This window comes from Plutella xylostella, chromosome 30, assembly GCF_932276165.1.
Source record: "Plutella xylostella chromosome 30, ilPluXylo3.1, whole genome shotgun sequence".
NCBI lineage: Eukaryota > Metazoa > Arthropoda > Insecta > Lepidoptera > Plutellidae > Plutella > Plutella xylostella.
The window spans coordinates 2,375,891-2,389,507 of NC_064010.1; the positions used below are offsets into that span (position 1 = coordinate 2,375,891).

At 37.6% G+C, this 13,617-nt stretch overlaps 1 protein-coding gene across 1 annotated transcript in view; it reads left to right on the forward strand.

The window, feature by feature from the left end:
* Positions 1-13,617, forward strand: part of LOC105381512 (odorant receptor 13a) — a 49,753-nt gene that overhangs the window by 27,092 nt on the left and 9,044 nt on the right. Inside the window, exon 7 of the mRNA XM_048632133.1 lies at positions 5,870-5,969. Coding sequence (XP_048488090.1) covers positions 5,870-5,969 — 100 coding nt within the window. The remainder of the gene's footprint in view (positions 1-5,869; positions 5,970-13,617) is intronic.

A 13,617-nucleotide genomic window follows, 5' to 3' on the forward strand; every position in this document is an offset into this window, starting at 1 on the left:
TGTGCTCAATAATATTGATGGTGGGAATCAAGTAGATGCTATTTATACCGATTTTTCAAAAGCATTCGATAAAGTGAGCCATTACGTTCTTTTGACGAAACTCAGCGCCATGGGGGTACATGGTAGTCTATTAAGATGGGTAACATCTTATGTTACCAATCGAAGCCAGGCTGTAGTTGTAGGAGGGGCACGTTCTGAACTTGTCAAAATGAGTTCTGGTGTACCGCAGGGTTCACTCTTGGGACCACTATTCTTCAATGCTTATATCTTTGACATCTGCAATTGCTTTCAAAATGCGCACTTTAATCTATTCGCAGATGATTTAAAACTATTTCTTATAGTCAATTCTAGTGACGACTGCATTAGATTACAGGATGACTTAACACGTTTGCAGAATTATTGTGAGAATAACAAACTGGAACTTAATGCTAATAAATGCTTCAAAATATCTTTTACGAGGAAAACTAATAAAATAGTATATAATTACACATTAGCTAATACAGTTCTGACGGAGAAAACCAAACTCAGGGATTTGGGTATCATTATGGACAGTAAAATGTTGTTTGATGCACACATTAGCCACATAATAACTCGTGCGAATAAAATGTTAGGATTCATTATGAGGGTAGGTCGTGATTTTTCTTGTACAGAAACCCTCAAAATTTTATACATGACTCACGTCCGAAGTATTCTGGAATTTAGCTCACCAGTGTGGTCGCCCCAGTATGACGTTTACAAACAGCGAATTGAGGCAGTACAACACAGATTTATTAGGCATCTGGCTTATAGGGAGCGAATTTCGTACAAAAATAATTATAAACTTTTGGAGAATTATTTTGGTTTAGATAGTTTAGAAAACCGTAGGGTGGCATCTGACATGAGATTGCTCTATGACATTGTTCATGCTAATATTGACTGTCCTGAACTGTTGTCGTTATTGCAATGGTGTGTTCCTAGAAAACGTACCAGAGTAACTCCGCTTTTTAGACCACTGCCCTACCATACCAACTACTGTTCCAATAACGCCTTAAAAAGAATTATGACAACGTACAATAAAAGATTCAGTAGCCTAGAGATATTTTCAACATCAAGAAATGTTTTTACTAACAATATCAGAATAAATATTGCAAATACACCGGGTTCGGAAGGTGTTTTAAACGATGAGTGATGGACATATTTTATGTTACAGACAAACCGCACACAACCACACACATACACACATATACACACACACACATACACAGCACACCAACACTCACACTTGCTTGCGTATGTAGGTATATTATAAATTTTTGATTATTGCATTAATTTTTAATTTTATAATGTTTTAAATGATCATGGATTTTTGTAATGTTTTATATTTTGTATTTTTAACGGTACTTAACGAATTTTATATTAATTCTTGTTTTAAAATTTTGTATTAAGTATCAAATTGTGAGTTTTATATTAATATTTGTAATGTTTTAAATATTGTGTTATAATAATTTTGAATTTTATATTATTTTTTGTAATTTTTTAATTTATTTTGTAATTTATTTTGTAAACTATACTAATTTAAGCTAATATTTTTGGTGTATAGTCGAAGCATATAATTGGCAATTTATAGTTGTAAGTTATGCTGTGATAATTTTCCCTTGTACATTGCTGTTTGTTTCGCTAATAAATAAAATAAATAAAATAAATAAATAAAAGCTGCACTCGACATCCTACTTAAAATAGCTCAATCAGAGTCCTTTTCAAAAGAAATTAATCAATTAAAATCAGGCACACCTTTACATGCAAAATGTTCAATTCTCTCCCTCAACCCCTTTATCCACACTGATGGACTACTTCGAGTTGGAGGAAGAATTTCAAATTCTACTTACCCCTTTGATAAAAAACATCAAATTTTATTAAAGGCTGATCATCATCTGACTAAACTTATTTTTGAGCAAAAACACAAACTTCTCTTTCATGCCGGCCCCTCTCACCTACTTACTTGCATCCGTGAGAGAAGAATATTGGCCTATTAGTGGTCGAAATCTAGCAAGAAAGGTCACTCGCCAATGTATAGTCTGCCGTCGTTTCAACGCGCAACCTATGTCTAACATTATGGGTGACATACCTAACGAGCGCCTTCAAGCGGACTATCCCTTTAACACTGTCGGCATCGACTACGCTGGTCCGTTCTACATCACTGATCGTAAGGGCCGAGGATGCAAGATCACTAAATGTTATCTGTGCGTTTTCGTCTGTTTTCGTTTTAAATGTATCCATTTAGAAACAGTCAGTGAACTAACAAAGGATGCCTTTATTATGACTTTGTCTAGATTTATTGCTAGACGAGGCCTACCTAGCGTAGTATATTGCGACAATGGTAAAAACTTTGTTTCGGCAGCGAAAGAAATCAGTACCTTCCTCAATTCCAACAAGAACTCAATTGCTGACTTTGCAGCTCAAAAGGGCATAGAGTTCAAGTTTTCACCTGTATACGCTCCTCACTTCAACGGCCTGGTTGAAGCTGGTGTCAAATCAGCCAAGTTCCACCTCCAGCGAATATTAGGCAATAACCACCTTACGTTTGAGGAGCTATCCTCCATGTTTGCCCAAATAGAAGCCATACTCAACAGCCGTCCCCTATGTCCCCTAAGCACCTCTCCTCTAGACTTCCAAGCCCTAACCCCGGGACACTTCTTAATAGGCAGGCCGCTGACGTCTTTACCCACTCCGAGCTTGATTGACATCAACTTCAATCGCCTAGACCGATTTCAACGCCTGGAACAACTAAGGCAACATTTTTGGCAGCGCTGGGCTAATGAGTATATTTCTCAACTTCAACAGCGTACCAAATGGCGAGTCAAGTCCAACGAACTCAAGCTCAACGATCTGGTCCTGCTAAAGGAAGACACATCTCCTCTCCACTGGCGCCTCGGACGCGTGCACCAGATCTTCCCTGGACCTGATGGCGTCCCACGTGTGGCCGACATATCCACCACCAACGGGATCATGAGAAGGGCCCTAAACCGCATCTGCCTTCTCCATCGACCAGACGACGAGTGTTGAAGGCAAGGAGCCTTCAACGGGCGGGAGGATGTCTACGCCGTGACGTAGACGCGGCTAGCCGGTTCAGCGGCCGCCCCTCCGGCCCCTCACCTCAAGCCTCACCCAACAGCAGACCTCCAACCATCGCGCTACCGAACGCACGTTCCGGCGATTCAAGTGAATTTAGTACTCAATATACCGATCAAACCATAAATCATCTACTTATTTCTCATGTCCCTAATCTCCTGGACAATGTTTTAATAGCTTCCTAATATATATAATCTAAAGTACCTACTAAGTAGGTAAACTGCCGTGCCAGGGGTAATGAAACTGGCAGCTGATATTATAAACCTCCTAGGTATTAAGGTAGCTTTACATAACAATGCATTACTTAAGTTACCTACGATTTATAGTGAAACTAGCTGTTCCCGCGAGCTTCGCTTTGCCTTAAAAAGTTTTCCCTTGGTAATTCCGGGATAAAAAGTAGCCTATGTTCTTTCTTAGGGTCTAGACCAGCTATACTCATCCTGCGGCCCGCGGGCCAAAAGGTTGAGTACCAGGGGTCTAGACCATATGTATACCAAATTTCATTGAAATCCGTTCAGTAGTTTTGGCGTGAAAGAGTAACAGACAGACCGACAGACAGACACAGTTACTTTCGCATTTATAATATTAATATAATATTATATATATTATATTTAGGATTTAGGATTAGGATTGGTTAGGATAGTAGGTATACCCGTTTCAGCTAAGATAAATCCTGTGACGTTATAGGGACGTTTTGAGTTTTGCGGTAGGTACTAGAGATATCCCATACTGAAATTCTATAGAGTTTGTCATCGACTTATTGTGTGAGTCGTATCCAAATAAATGTAATTACTTAAGTACTTACTTAATTCACACATATTTCGCAATACTATTTTTGCGTAGGTACCTATAATTCGGAAAATTTTGAACTGTCACAGGAATGATGTTAGCTGTGTTAGCTGAAACGAGGTACTTATAGCTACTATTTAACAATATGGATCTACGAATAAATAATTAATGTAGTTATTTATGTCCACCAAGCCGCACTAGGCCAGCGTAGTGAACTAGGCCTTAACCCTTCCTTCATTGGAAGGAGACCCGTGCCCCAGCAGTGGGGACGCGATGGGTCGTCGTGATGATAGTAAAGTAAAGTAAAAGTAAAAATGTTTATTTCCTTTAAAAATATACAAGAGATGGTGAATGTACTGACCCCCACACTAGGCAATGCCTGTCCCGTGGAGGATAGAGATAATAATTAACCCATTTAAATGCGGCTTTACAAGAACATAAAACTTATACAGTGCAATCTTGGATAAATTTGATATATGTTAGAAAATAAAATAAAATGTGTGTTTGTGTGTATGTGTGGGTGTGTGTGTGTGTGTGTGATGGTGTGTTTGTGTGTTTAGATTACTTTACAAGGGGTGCCAGAAAGTGTGTATTATGCGGTAAGTGCCAGGAGGTGTGATGAAATGTGCGCTATTTTAACTGTTTTAATAGACTTTCTGATTCATCATAGGTCCAGCTTATGAGATGATTCATCATCATCATCATCATCATCATCAGCCAATAATCATCCACTGCTGGACATAGGCCTCTCCCAAGGAGCGCCACAACACTCGGTCCTCGGCCTTCCTCATCCAACCACTACCCGCCACCCGCCTAAGGTCGTCAGTCCAGCGGGCAGGAGGGCGTCCCACGCTGCGTTTGCCTGTTCGTGATCTCCACTCGAGAACTCGTCTACCCCAACGGTTATCGGTTCTTCGGCAGATATGACCAGCCCACTGCCACTTCAGCTTGCATATTTTGACAGCTATGTCGGTAACCTTAGTCCTCTGACGGATAACCTCATTTCTGATACGATCCATCAGAGAAACCCCAAGCATAGCTCTCTCCATAGCACGCTGAGCGACTTTAAATCGGTGGACCAGTCCTACCGTCAGTGTCCACGTCTCTGCACCATACGTCATCACTGGCAGGACGCACTGGTTGAAGGCTTTTGTCTTCAGGCTCTGAGGAATGGCCGAGGAGAATATGTGACGAAGTTTCCCGAATGCAGCCCAACCCAGTTGGATGCGCCTTGCAGCCTCCTTGTCGAAGTTGCTTCTGCCTAGCCGAATAGTCTGCCCGAGGTAGACATATTCTTGCACAACATCGAGTGTTGCCTCACCAACGGCGACCGGCTCCGGTTTGTGAGCATTGTACATGACTTTCGTCTTGTCCAAGTTCATTCCGAGGCCTACACGTCGGGAAGCAGCATTTAGGCCACTTAGCATCCAGCTGAGTTCCTGCAGAGATTCTGCCATAATAACGATGTCGTCCGCGAAGCGGAGGTGTGACATGTACTCGCCATTTATACATAAGCCATGTCCTTTCCAGTCCAACGTCTTAAAGACATCTTCCAATGCATTGGTGAACAGTTTCGGAGATATCACATCCCCCTGTCTCACTCCACGTTGCAGTTGGATAGGTCTTGTCTTGTGGTCCTGTACTTGGACAGTCATAGTAGCGGCATTGTACAGACATCTCAACACCTCGATATAGCGCCAATCGATTTGGCATCTCTGCAAGGATTCCAAAACTGCCCAGGTCTCGATGGAGTCGAAGGCTTTTTCATAGTCCATGAGATGATTGGTGATAATTAATTTGGTTTCAAAGGTAGAGCAGTGTTTGAAGTTAAAAAAATAGACCAGTTTATTATAAATGAATGGAAATGTGTAAAGTCGAAAGCGTTGCGCAAAGGAAGTCTTTACTGATGGTGTAGGTAATTTGAAGACTCTCTTTCTATGATGATGATGATGATTTAGTTATTTATTGTCAGGTTCGTGGACAAGATCCAGGAGACGTTCAACACGTGGCTCGGCATCATCCTCATGGGCACCATCACGCAGATCTGCAACTGCATGTACCAGATCATAGAGGTACCTCACACGATATTGTTATTTAGAAATAAACCTTACAGTTATCCAAGGAACATTTATCTTGACCAACGGCCTTAGATTAAAAATATACCTACGAACATGATGATGTGTCACCAATGATTTCAAAAGGAAGCATGCGCCGGTCTGAAACAAATTCTGACAGATACCTATATGAGATTTTAGGACCAGCGCGAGGGTGCCATTTTCTTGAGCGGTTGGGCCTGTCTTTAGGGCTCCTGCACATGATGCCGCCGCCACGCCGTCGCCGCGCCGACGCGACGCCGCGTATACGAGTCGCGCGTTCCCTTCCCTCCCTGTCGTTGCATTCATTCCATTACCGGCCAACCCATGCACGTTCGTATGCGGGCGGTAATGGAATGAATGCAACGACAGGGAGGGCAACGAGCGCGGTGGCAGCGCGGCGGCGGCGCGGTGGCGGGCTTCGCGCGACTCGTATCTACAGTGTGAATGCGCGGCGTCTCGGCATCGTGTGCAGGAGCCCTTACGGTGCATATGTCGCAGGCAATTTGTAAGATTAGGGCGTGCAAAACCGGTTAACCGGAAAACCGGTTAACCGGACAATATATCACGGTTTTTCATAACCGGTTTTGAGAGTTCAAAACCGGAAACCGAAAACCGGGTTTTCACCGATTTTGATCGTATTTTTATATACTTTTTTACATACATTAGAAGTTGTACCCATAAACTCTAAAAATAAAAGAATTTGTGTATCGGTTGGCACACTGATGGACACTAGATTAATGCTGAAACTCATAAAAAAGAACTAAAATATTGTATGGAAATTGAGTGACGATTTTCTGGTGCACATGCCGGCACTCTGCCTAGGCGCAGTAAAGCAAACACGACGTCAGTGACCGATGTGTGCGTGTGAGTTCACATTTTTTGCTGTATGAAAACTTATTGCTGTGTGAAAAAAAGGTACTCTGGGTGCACATAATTATAACGTTGAAATCTGGCCCAATAAAGCACAACAAGGTGGTCTTCATACTAACTCTAGGTAAAACAGGACTGCATTGACCGTTGTTGAAAATATAATTAGGCCAAGTGCGGGGACTGCATTCGACGTTATGGAATTTTTCATGAAGTGTTGAGGACGTCAAATCAAATGCAGTCGTGTCCATCAATGAGTTAGGCTTTCTTTCGTTGCGTTGATATGAACAAATCTGTAATACATCAAAAAAACATTCATCATCTTACTGCTACTATAGAGTGGTCGTAAGAATCAGACGATAAATGTTTTTTTTTCAAAATCTGCCTGTATGTTTAAAATATACAATTATTTATGATAACAGAACGATATAAAAACACCATTAAGGTGCCACACACTTTTTTTTAGATGTGATAACAGTAAGTACTATGATAATGCTTATTTAACTTTTTTTCCTGTTCACTAAATTATTAATTAAAATAATAAATAAATAAAATAAAATTTATTTGAGCAGTAAAATAGTAACATTACAATTAAATAGTGTCACTGTTACCCGTACTAGGTCATCCCTGTATTACAGGCAACAGTGCCCTCCATAAGATAGCACAGTTTGTGAGTTTTACTTGTACAATTTGGTAGACTTAATATAAATTTAACATGCTTAAAATTAACATGCAGACATAACTAATAAATTGAAACGTGTATTACAAAAACTTTATCACAAATAAGGTAAAACAAATGTTGTAAAATTATCTCTAAAATATAGAACTAGTATGTATTTAACAACTAAATACAAAACCTACTACAATAGATTAAATAATTAATGAAAATCCAGTATTGACAATATCCATGAGTAATTAATTAATTAAAATTATTTATTTTATATAAAATTAATTGCTATTAAATTTATTTTATTTAAAATTTTCATATTTATAATTAGATATTATTACAATAAAAATAAAAATACGCATATTTGATTTTTTGATTATTATTAGGCAATTGTGATTAGTCAATTTTCTGTTTCTGCATATGTTAACGACATTAGAAAAGTGGTAGTCCATTTTTTTAATTCAAATTTTTTTAGAGTATACAATGTGTTGAGTTGACTTAATTTATTATATAAAAATTTACCAATGGCCGGTTTGAAACCTCTTGCAAACTTAGTTCTGCAAGTGTCTAAATCGAAGACTATGTCCTTACGCCTTTTATATCTAAAGTTAGTTTTACCATGTTGTAGTGTAATAGAGTGTGCGTCAAGAACACAGTTCAAGATGAATGATTTCCTGATAGACAATATGCATGAGGAGTTGTAGACAATAGTTGTTGGGGTTCTAATAGGCAGGAATAAACATACTTTTAGAGCAGCTCGCTGACCACGCTCTAGTGGCAGCATGTGAGTCTTTGCTGTCCCACCCCAAACGCCAATACAATAAGTAACAATGCTGTGACACAGTGCAAGATAGATGGTCTTCATTGTGTGTGGGCCTGCTACGTGACGAATATTTTTAAAAACTGATAGAAGTTTTCGTACACGAACAGTGACTGATTTAATGTGTTCTTGAAAAGTTAAACATTGGTCAAGAATGACTCCGAGGTATTTGATTGATTCAACTTTTTGAAGTTTATCACAAGGACATTTTGTTGGGAGAGAGTCATAACATGTCTCACTATGAACTTTAATGCCAAAAGAATCAGGGTTTGGTTGAGTAGAAGAGACAATTGTAAATGTCATGTATTTTGTTTTTTCAGCATTTAAACTGAGAAGATTATCTGCAAGCCATTTGCAAACCGTATCAAAACCAGCTTGCGCTCTATTGAATACAACCTCCCAACTTGTTCCCTTAAACAGTAACACTGTATCATCTGCAAAGGTTGTAATTTGTACAAATGGTATTTTGATATTACAAAGGTTATTTATATATAGAAGGAAGAGGGTTGGGCCAAGGATACTACCTTGAGGAACGCCAAAGTCCATCGAACGTGGCTCACTAGTAAAGTTTCCTACTCTCACGCTTTGTTGTCTTCCAGAGAGATAGTCTCGGAAAAGATCTAGCTGTGAGCCCCGAACGCCAACTTTCTCGAGTTTGTCCAGAAGTAAGGGGATCGATATAGTATCAAATGCCTTACGGAGATCTAGAAATATGGCTAAGCATTTATCCTTCTCATCTAATCCTCGAACAATACTCTCTGTTAGCCTTGATACAGCATGGGTGGTCGATTTTCCTTTGCGAAAGCCGAACTGTTTTGATGATATAATCATATGCTTTTCCAAGTAATCCACAAGTTGTTTATTTATAATTTTTTCTAGAATTTTTGATAAAGTAGGTAACAGTGAAATCGGTCTATAGTTACTTGGAATAGCTTTATCACCTGATTTATGTATTGGTATAATTATAGACTTTTTTAGAGCTGAAGGAAAGGTACCAGAAGATATAGATAGGTTACATATGTGTAATATTGGAGTGGCGAGGTGTTTGATATTTTGTTTTATAATAGCAGTTGAAATATTGTCCCAACCAGACGAGAACGTGTTTTTAAGTGTATTTACTATGGAAATTAATTCAGTATCATTTATAGTTAAAAGAACAAATGAATTAGGAGAGCCAATTGTATCTTTTGTATGTATTGGCTGGGTCAAAGCTCTGCGAGAAACAATGTTTTGTGCTAGTTTTCGCCCAACACTAGTAAAGTAGTCGTTTGCCTCATTCAATGTTTTTACAGGATCCTTAGCTGGAGATATCATATCAAGTGATGCATTTTTTTTAGGTTTATAACGAGTTATATCATTAATTACTTTCCAAGTTTGTTTCATACTGACCTTCGTAGCCGCATCTAATATAGATTTTTCATGTTTCCGTTTCAATGATTTGAGAATTTTGTTGCAATAGTTTCTGTACCTACGATAAGTTATTGCCAATATTAGATTATCTGGATCCAAATTTACTTTTTTGTGCATCTGGTCTCTATTTTTCAAGCATCGAAGGAGGCCTGGTGTCATCCAGGGTTTTAACTGTATTTTTCGTTTAGATAGAACCGATACCGTAGTATTTGAAGTTATCACGTCGTTAATTTTTTTTATGAAAAGATTTGTAGCTAAATTACTATCGTTACAGTTAACCACATCATTGAAATCCATGGCAGAAATTTCCTTGTTGATCCCTTGGTAGTTCACTTTAGCGACAGTATTAGTTGTATGGTGTATATTGCTATGCTTGAGGTTAAGTGAAATAAGTACAGTTTTATGATCAGTTATACTACTATTTATTACCAAGGTATGAGAATTAAATTTAGATTTTAGAACTATGTGATCCAGGCAAGTTTTTTTCCTAGTGGGGAATGTATGAGCTGGAAGAAGTCCAAAACCTGCAGTAAGGTCTAAATAAAATGAGGAACGATGGTCATTTGTATCAGTGGCAATATCAATATTGATATCACCGATAATTATAACATTTTTGTATTTACTAAGTTTATTTAAGATTATTTCTAATGAGGATAAAAATGCATCTATAGTTTTCATGAACGGTGGTCTGTAAATTGAGATAAGAGCAATTTCCTTTTCTATGATTGATACAATACAATTCGCATCACTAAAGTCCGGTTCATAAGAAGTCACATTTAAACTGTTTTTACAGTAGACAACAACACCATCATTTTGATTTACATTTTTTTTGGTTGAGAATGAGTAAAAATTATCGAAATGCGGTAGAGTTTGATTTGTTGGGCAGTTCAACCAACATTCGGTAAATACCATAATATCAGCATCAATACTCGAGCGTTTTAATGTGGCTTCAAAGTCAGAAATATTACAACAGATACTTCTAATGTTTTGGCTTAAAATGTTTATTTGTCTATTTGAACTGGTAAGATAGTTTTGACATTCATCCACATTACAGCAATACGGAGTAGACACCTGGTATTCATCGATAGATTCGATCACATGATTTATATCAGAATCCATATATTTTTTTTTATTTAAATTATGTAGTTGTCTTGAGAGTAACCAAGTGATTTAGATGTACAGTACAGAAACATGATAGGCATTTTTGTTTCCATATATTTTTTATGTACAGTTGTTTATGTCCAGTGTATAGAGTTGGTATAATATATCTTCTTATGAAAAGTAGGTAAGTGATAATTGCCTGTGATGGTACAAACGTTTTAGTAACAAATATTAGCATAATAATTGATTCAAATAACAAAAATAGTTCAGAAGTTATGCTGTTGTACGTGTCATGGGTTATAAAAGGATTTTGTAAAAATATAGGAGTACAATCATTTTTACACAATATTAAAATTAAAATTAAATAAAATATCACACAGATGGCGCATGCAGTACAGAATTCAAACACAGTGTGATTGAACATAATAATTAGGTTTAGTTTCAATTGATTAATTAAGTAAACAAGAGATACAATTATGAGACAACATAGTCATTTTTCTGTTGCCTGGCGCTTCATTTGCCCAAGTTGTTCCTCACTTTTCACTAATATGTGAGGTGAGCCTTCTTTTTGACGCATGAAAATCCTGCCGTTTGATGGCCATACAAAAGAATATCCCTCTGTTTTTGCAAATTCGCGGCACAGGAACAGCAGACGTTTCATCTTTGGTGTAAGGAGGAATTTGTCATATGGTTGATTAAAAATAGGTAAGTATATCATAAAAAATGTTTTATTCGTATGTTTTGTGGATATCTCTATCTAAGAATATGGGTTCCTTGTTTAATTAGTACTGTATGACAAAAAATATTTAAGTAATATCAAAACCGGTGAAAAACCGGTTACCCGGTTTTGAGGCTAAAAACCGAAAATTCAAAACCGGTTTTGAAAACCTTCCGGTTTTGCACGCCCTATGTAAGATCTCGCCGTTTACATACGGCGTCGTCAGTTTACAAACGCTCGCTGTTTTGTAGTTTGCCGAAGGCATATTCATAACTGGTTCAATCGTTCTGATTTCGACGTTAATTGCAGTTTTAGGGTGACCATGATTAAACACTGTTTGAACTTTGAACAAATGGAAAATCTGACTTTATTTCAGGATTTCAAGTACGACTTTTTACTTTTGTTTTTTAAAGTAGGTACCTAAGCAGGCACTACATAAGTTTACATATTTTATAAAAAGATACATTTAAATAAAAAACGTATTCATTTATACAGAACAATAAAACTAGGCATTCCCAGATAAAAACAAACACTGGTGCCCGAATGCACAAAATTAGTTAAACGCTACACTCTTTACTTTATTTGGTGAAAATACTTCTACACTCGTAATATTTGCACCGTTTTGAGTATTTATTGAGTCACAGAACCACTACTTGACGCCATTTTTGTTGTTGTGATCAACAGCGCCGCGCGTGGTAAGAAACAGAACTAAATTCTTCAATTTGCCGCGGCATTTTGTAAACGTCGTATGGATTGTCAATGAAATGTTGTGGCATACTATAAAATGACACGGCAATATACATTTTGCCTTCGGCATTACAAAACAGCGAGCGTTTGTAAAATGATGACGCCGTATGTAAACGGCGAGATCTTACAAAATGCCTGCGACACATGTAACAGCTCATCTGAGATTACAGGGGTTTACTCTCTAAATCGACCAACGAACTCCACGACTCTATCTTGTGTAGGTATACCTAAGCGTGCTGATTGCGTGACAATTCTCGTTCGCTCGTTCGATTTAGAGAATGAATCCCTGTTACCGAACACTTAAAACTGCGTAAGGGTTGATGACATTAAAAAAACCGGAAAATGCTCCGTAAGTGAGCGCTTTCGCATAATCAGGTTACCGGTACAGGTAGATACAGGGAACCCGATTCTCTATGTAAGAACCCTATTCTATTCTCTGTGGGGGTGTAAGTACCTGCACCTGGCTCTCTCGAGTGGAACCTTTGTGCATATCCCCAAGGTCTAAACTGCCTTCCTAAGCTTGGACCATTTCCCACCACGCTGGTCCACTGCGGGTTGGTGGGTTCACATATCTAGATGTGCTACATCTAGATATGCAGGTTTCCTCACGATGTTTTCCTTCACCGTAAGAGCGATGGTATACAAATACAAAAAAAATACAAAAATACAAAAACGTTTATTCATTTGCCAAAAAGTTTTTCAGTAAACTAAGCTTGACCCCTTCTTTTAAGTACATAAGCACCTGTGCCAGAAGAGGTCACTCTTTCTTAACAAAGTAATTTAGCCAAATTTTGACATAATTTAATTCTTATAAGTATTAAGTACAATGACACGGTTATACTATTTTAGTTTTTAATATTAAATTTAAAGCATAAATTATGTTATGTGAAGTATAATTCAAGTTTTGTTCAAGTATAATGTTTCAGGTCTAACATATTTCAGTAAGTATTGAACCAGTCATACACTGAAGGATAAGTATAAAACCAAAAATGTAATTAAGTATTTAATTGAGATATAAAAGTAAGAATTCAATTTATTTTATTTATCACCCAATACCTTAGTATAGGAAGATTACAAGTTATATTCAAGATTTTCAGTAAACATACTTTAATAAACAGTAATCAATTGACAGTTTGAGTTTCATTTCATTCCATTTAAGTTAATAAGTGCTAGACAATAAAAAGATTTACATACTCAATCAATTCCAGTAAATTACCTTTATGAGCAACAGTATGAGATGTGCAGTGTGGTAGCTTCAAACAAAAATATTATCTACTATATCAGTAAATATCAT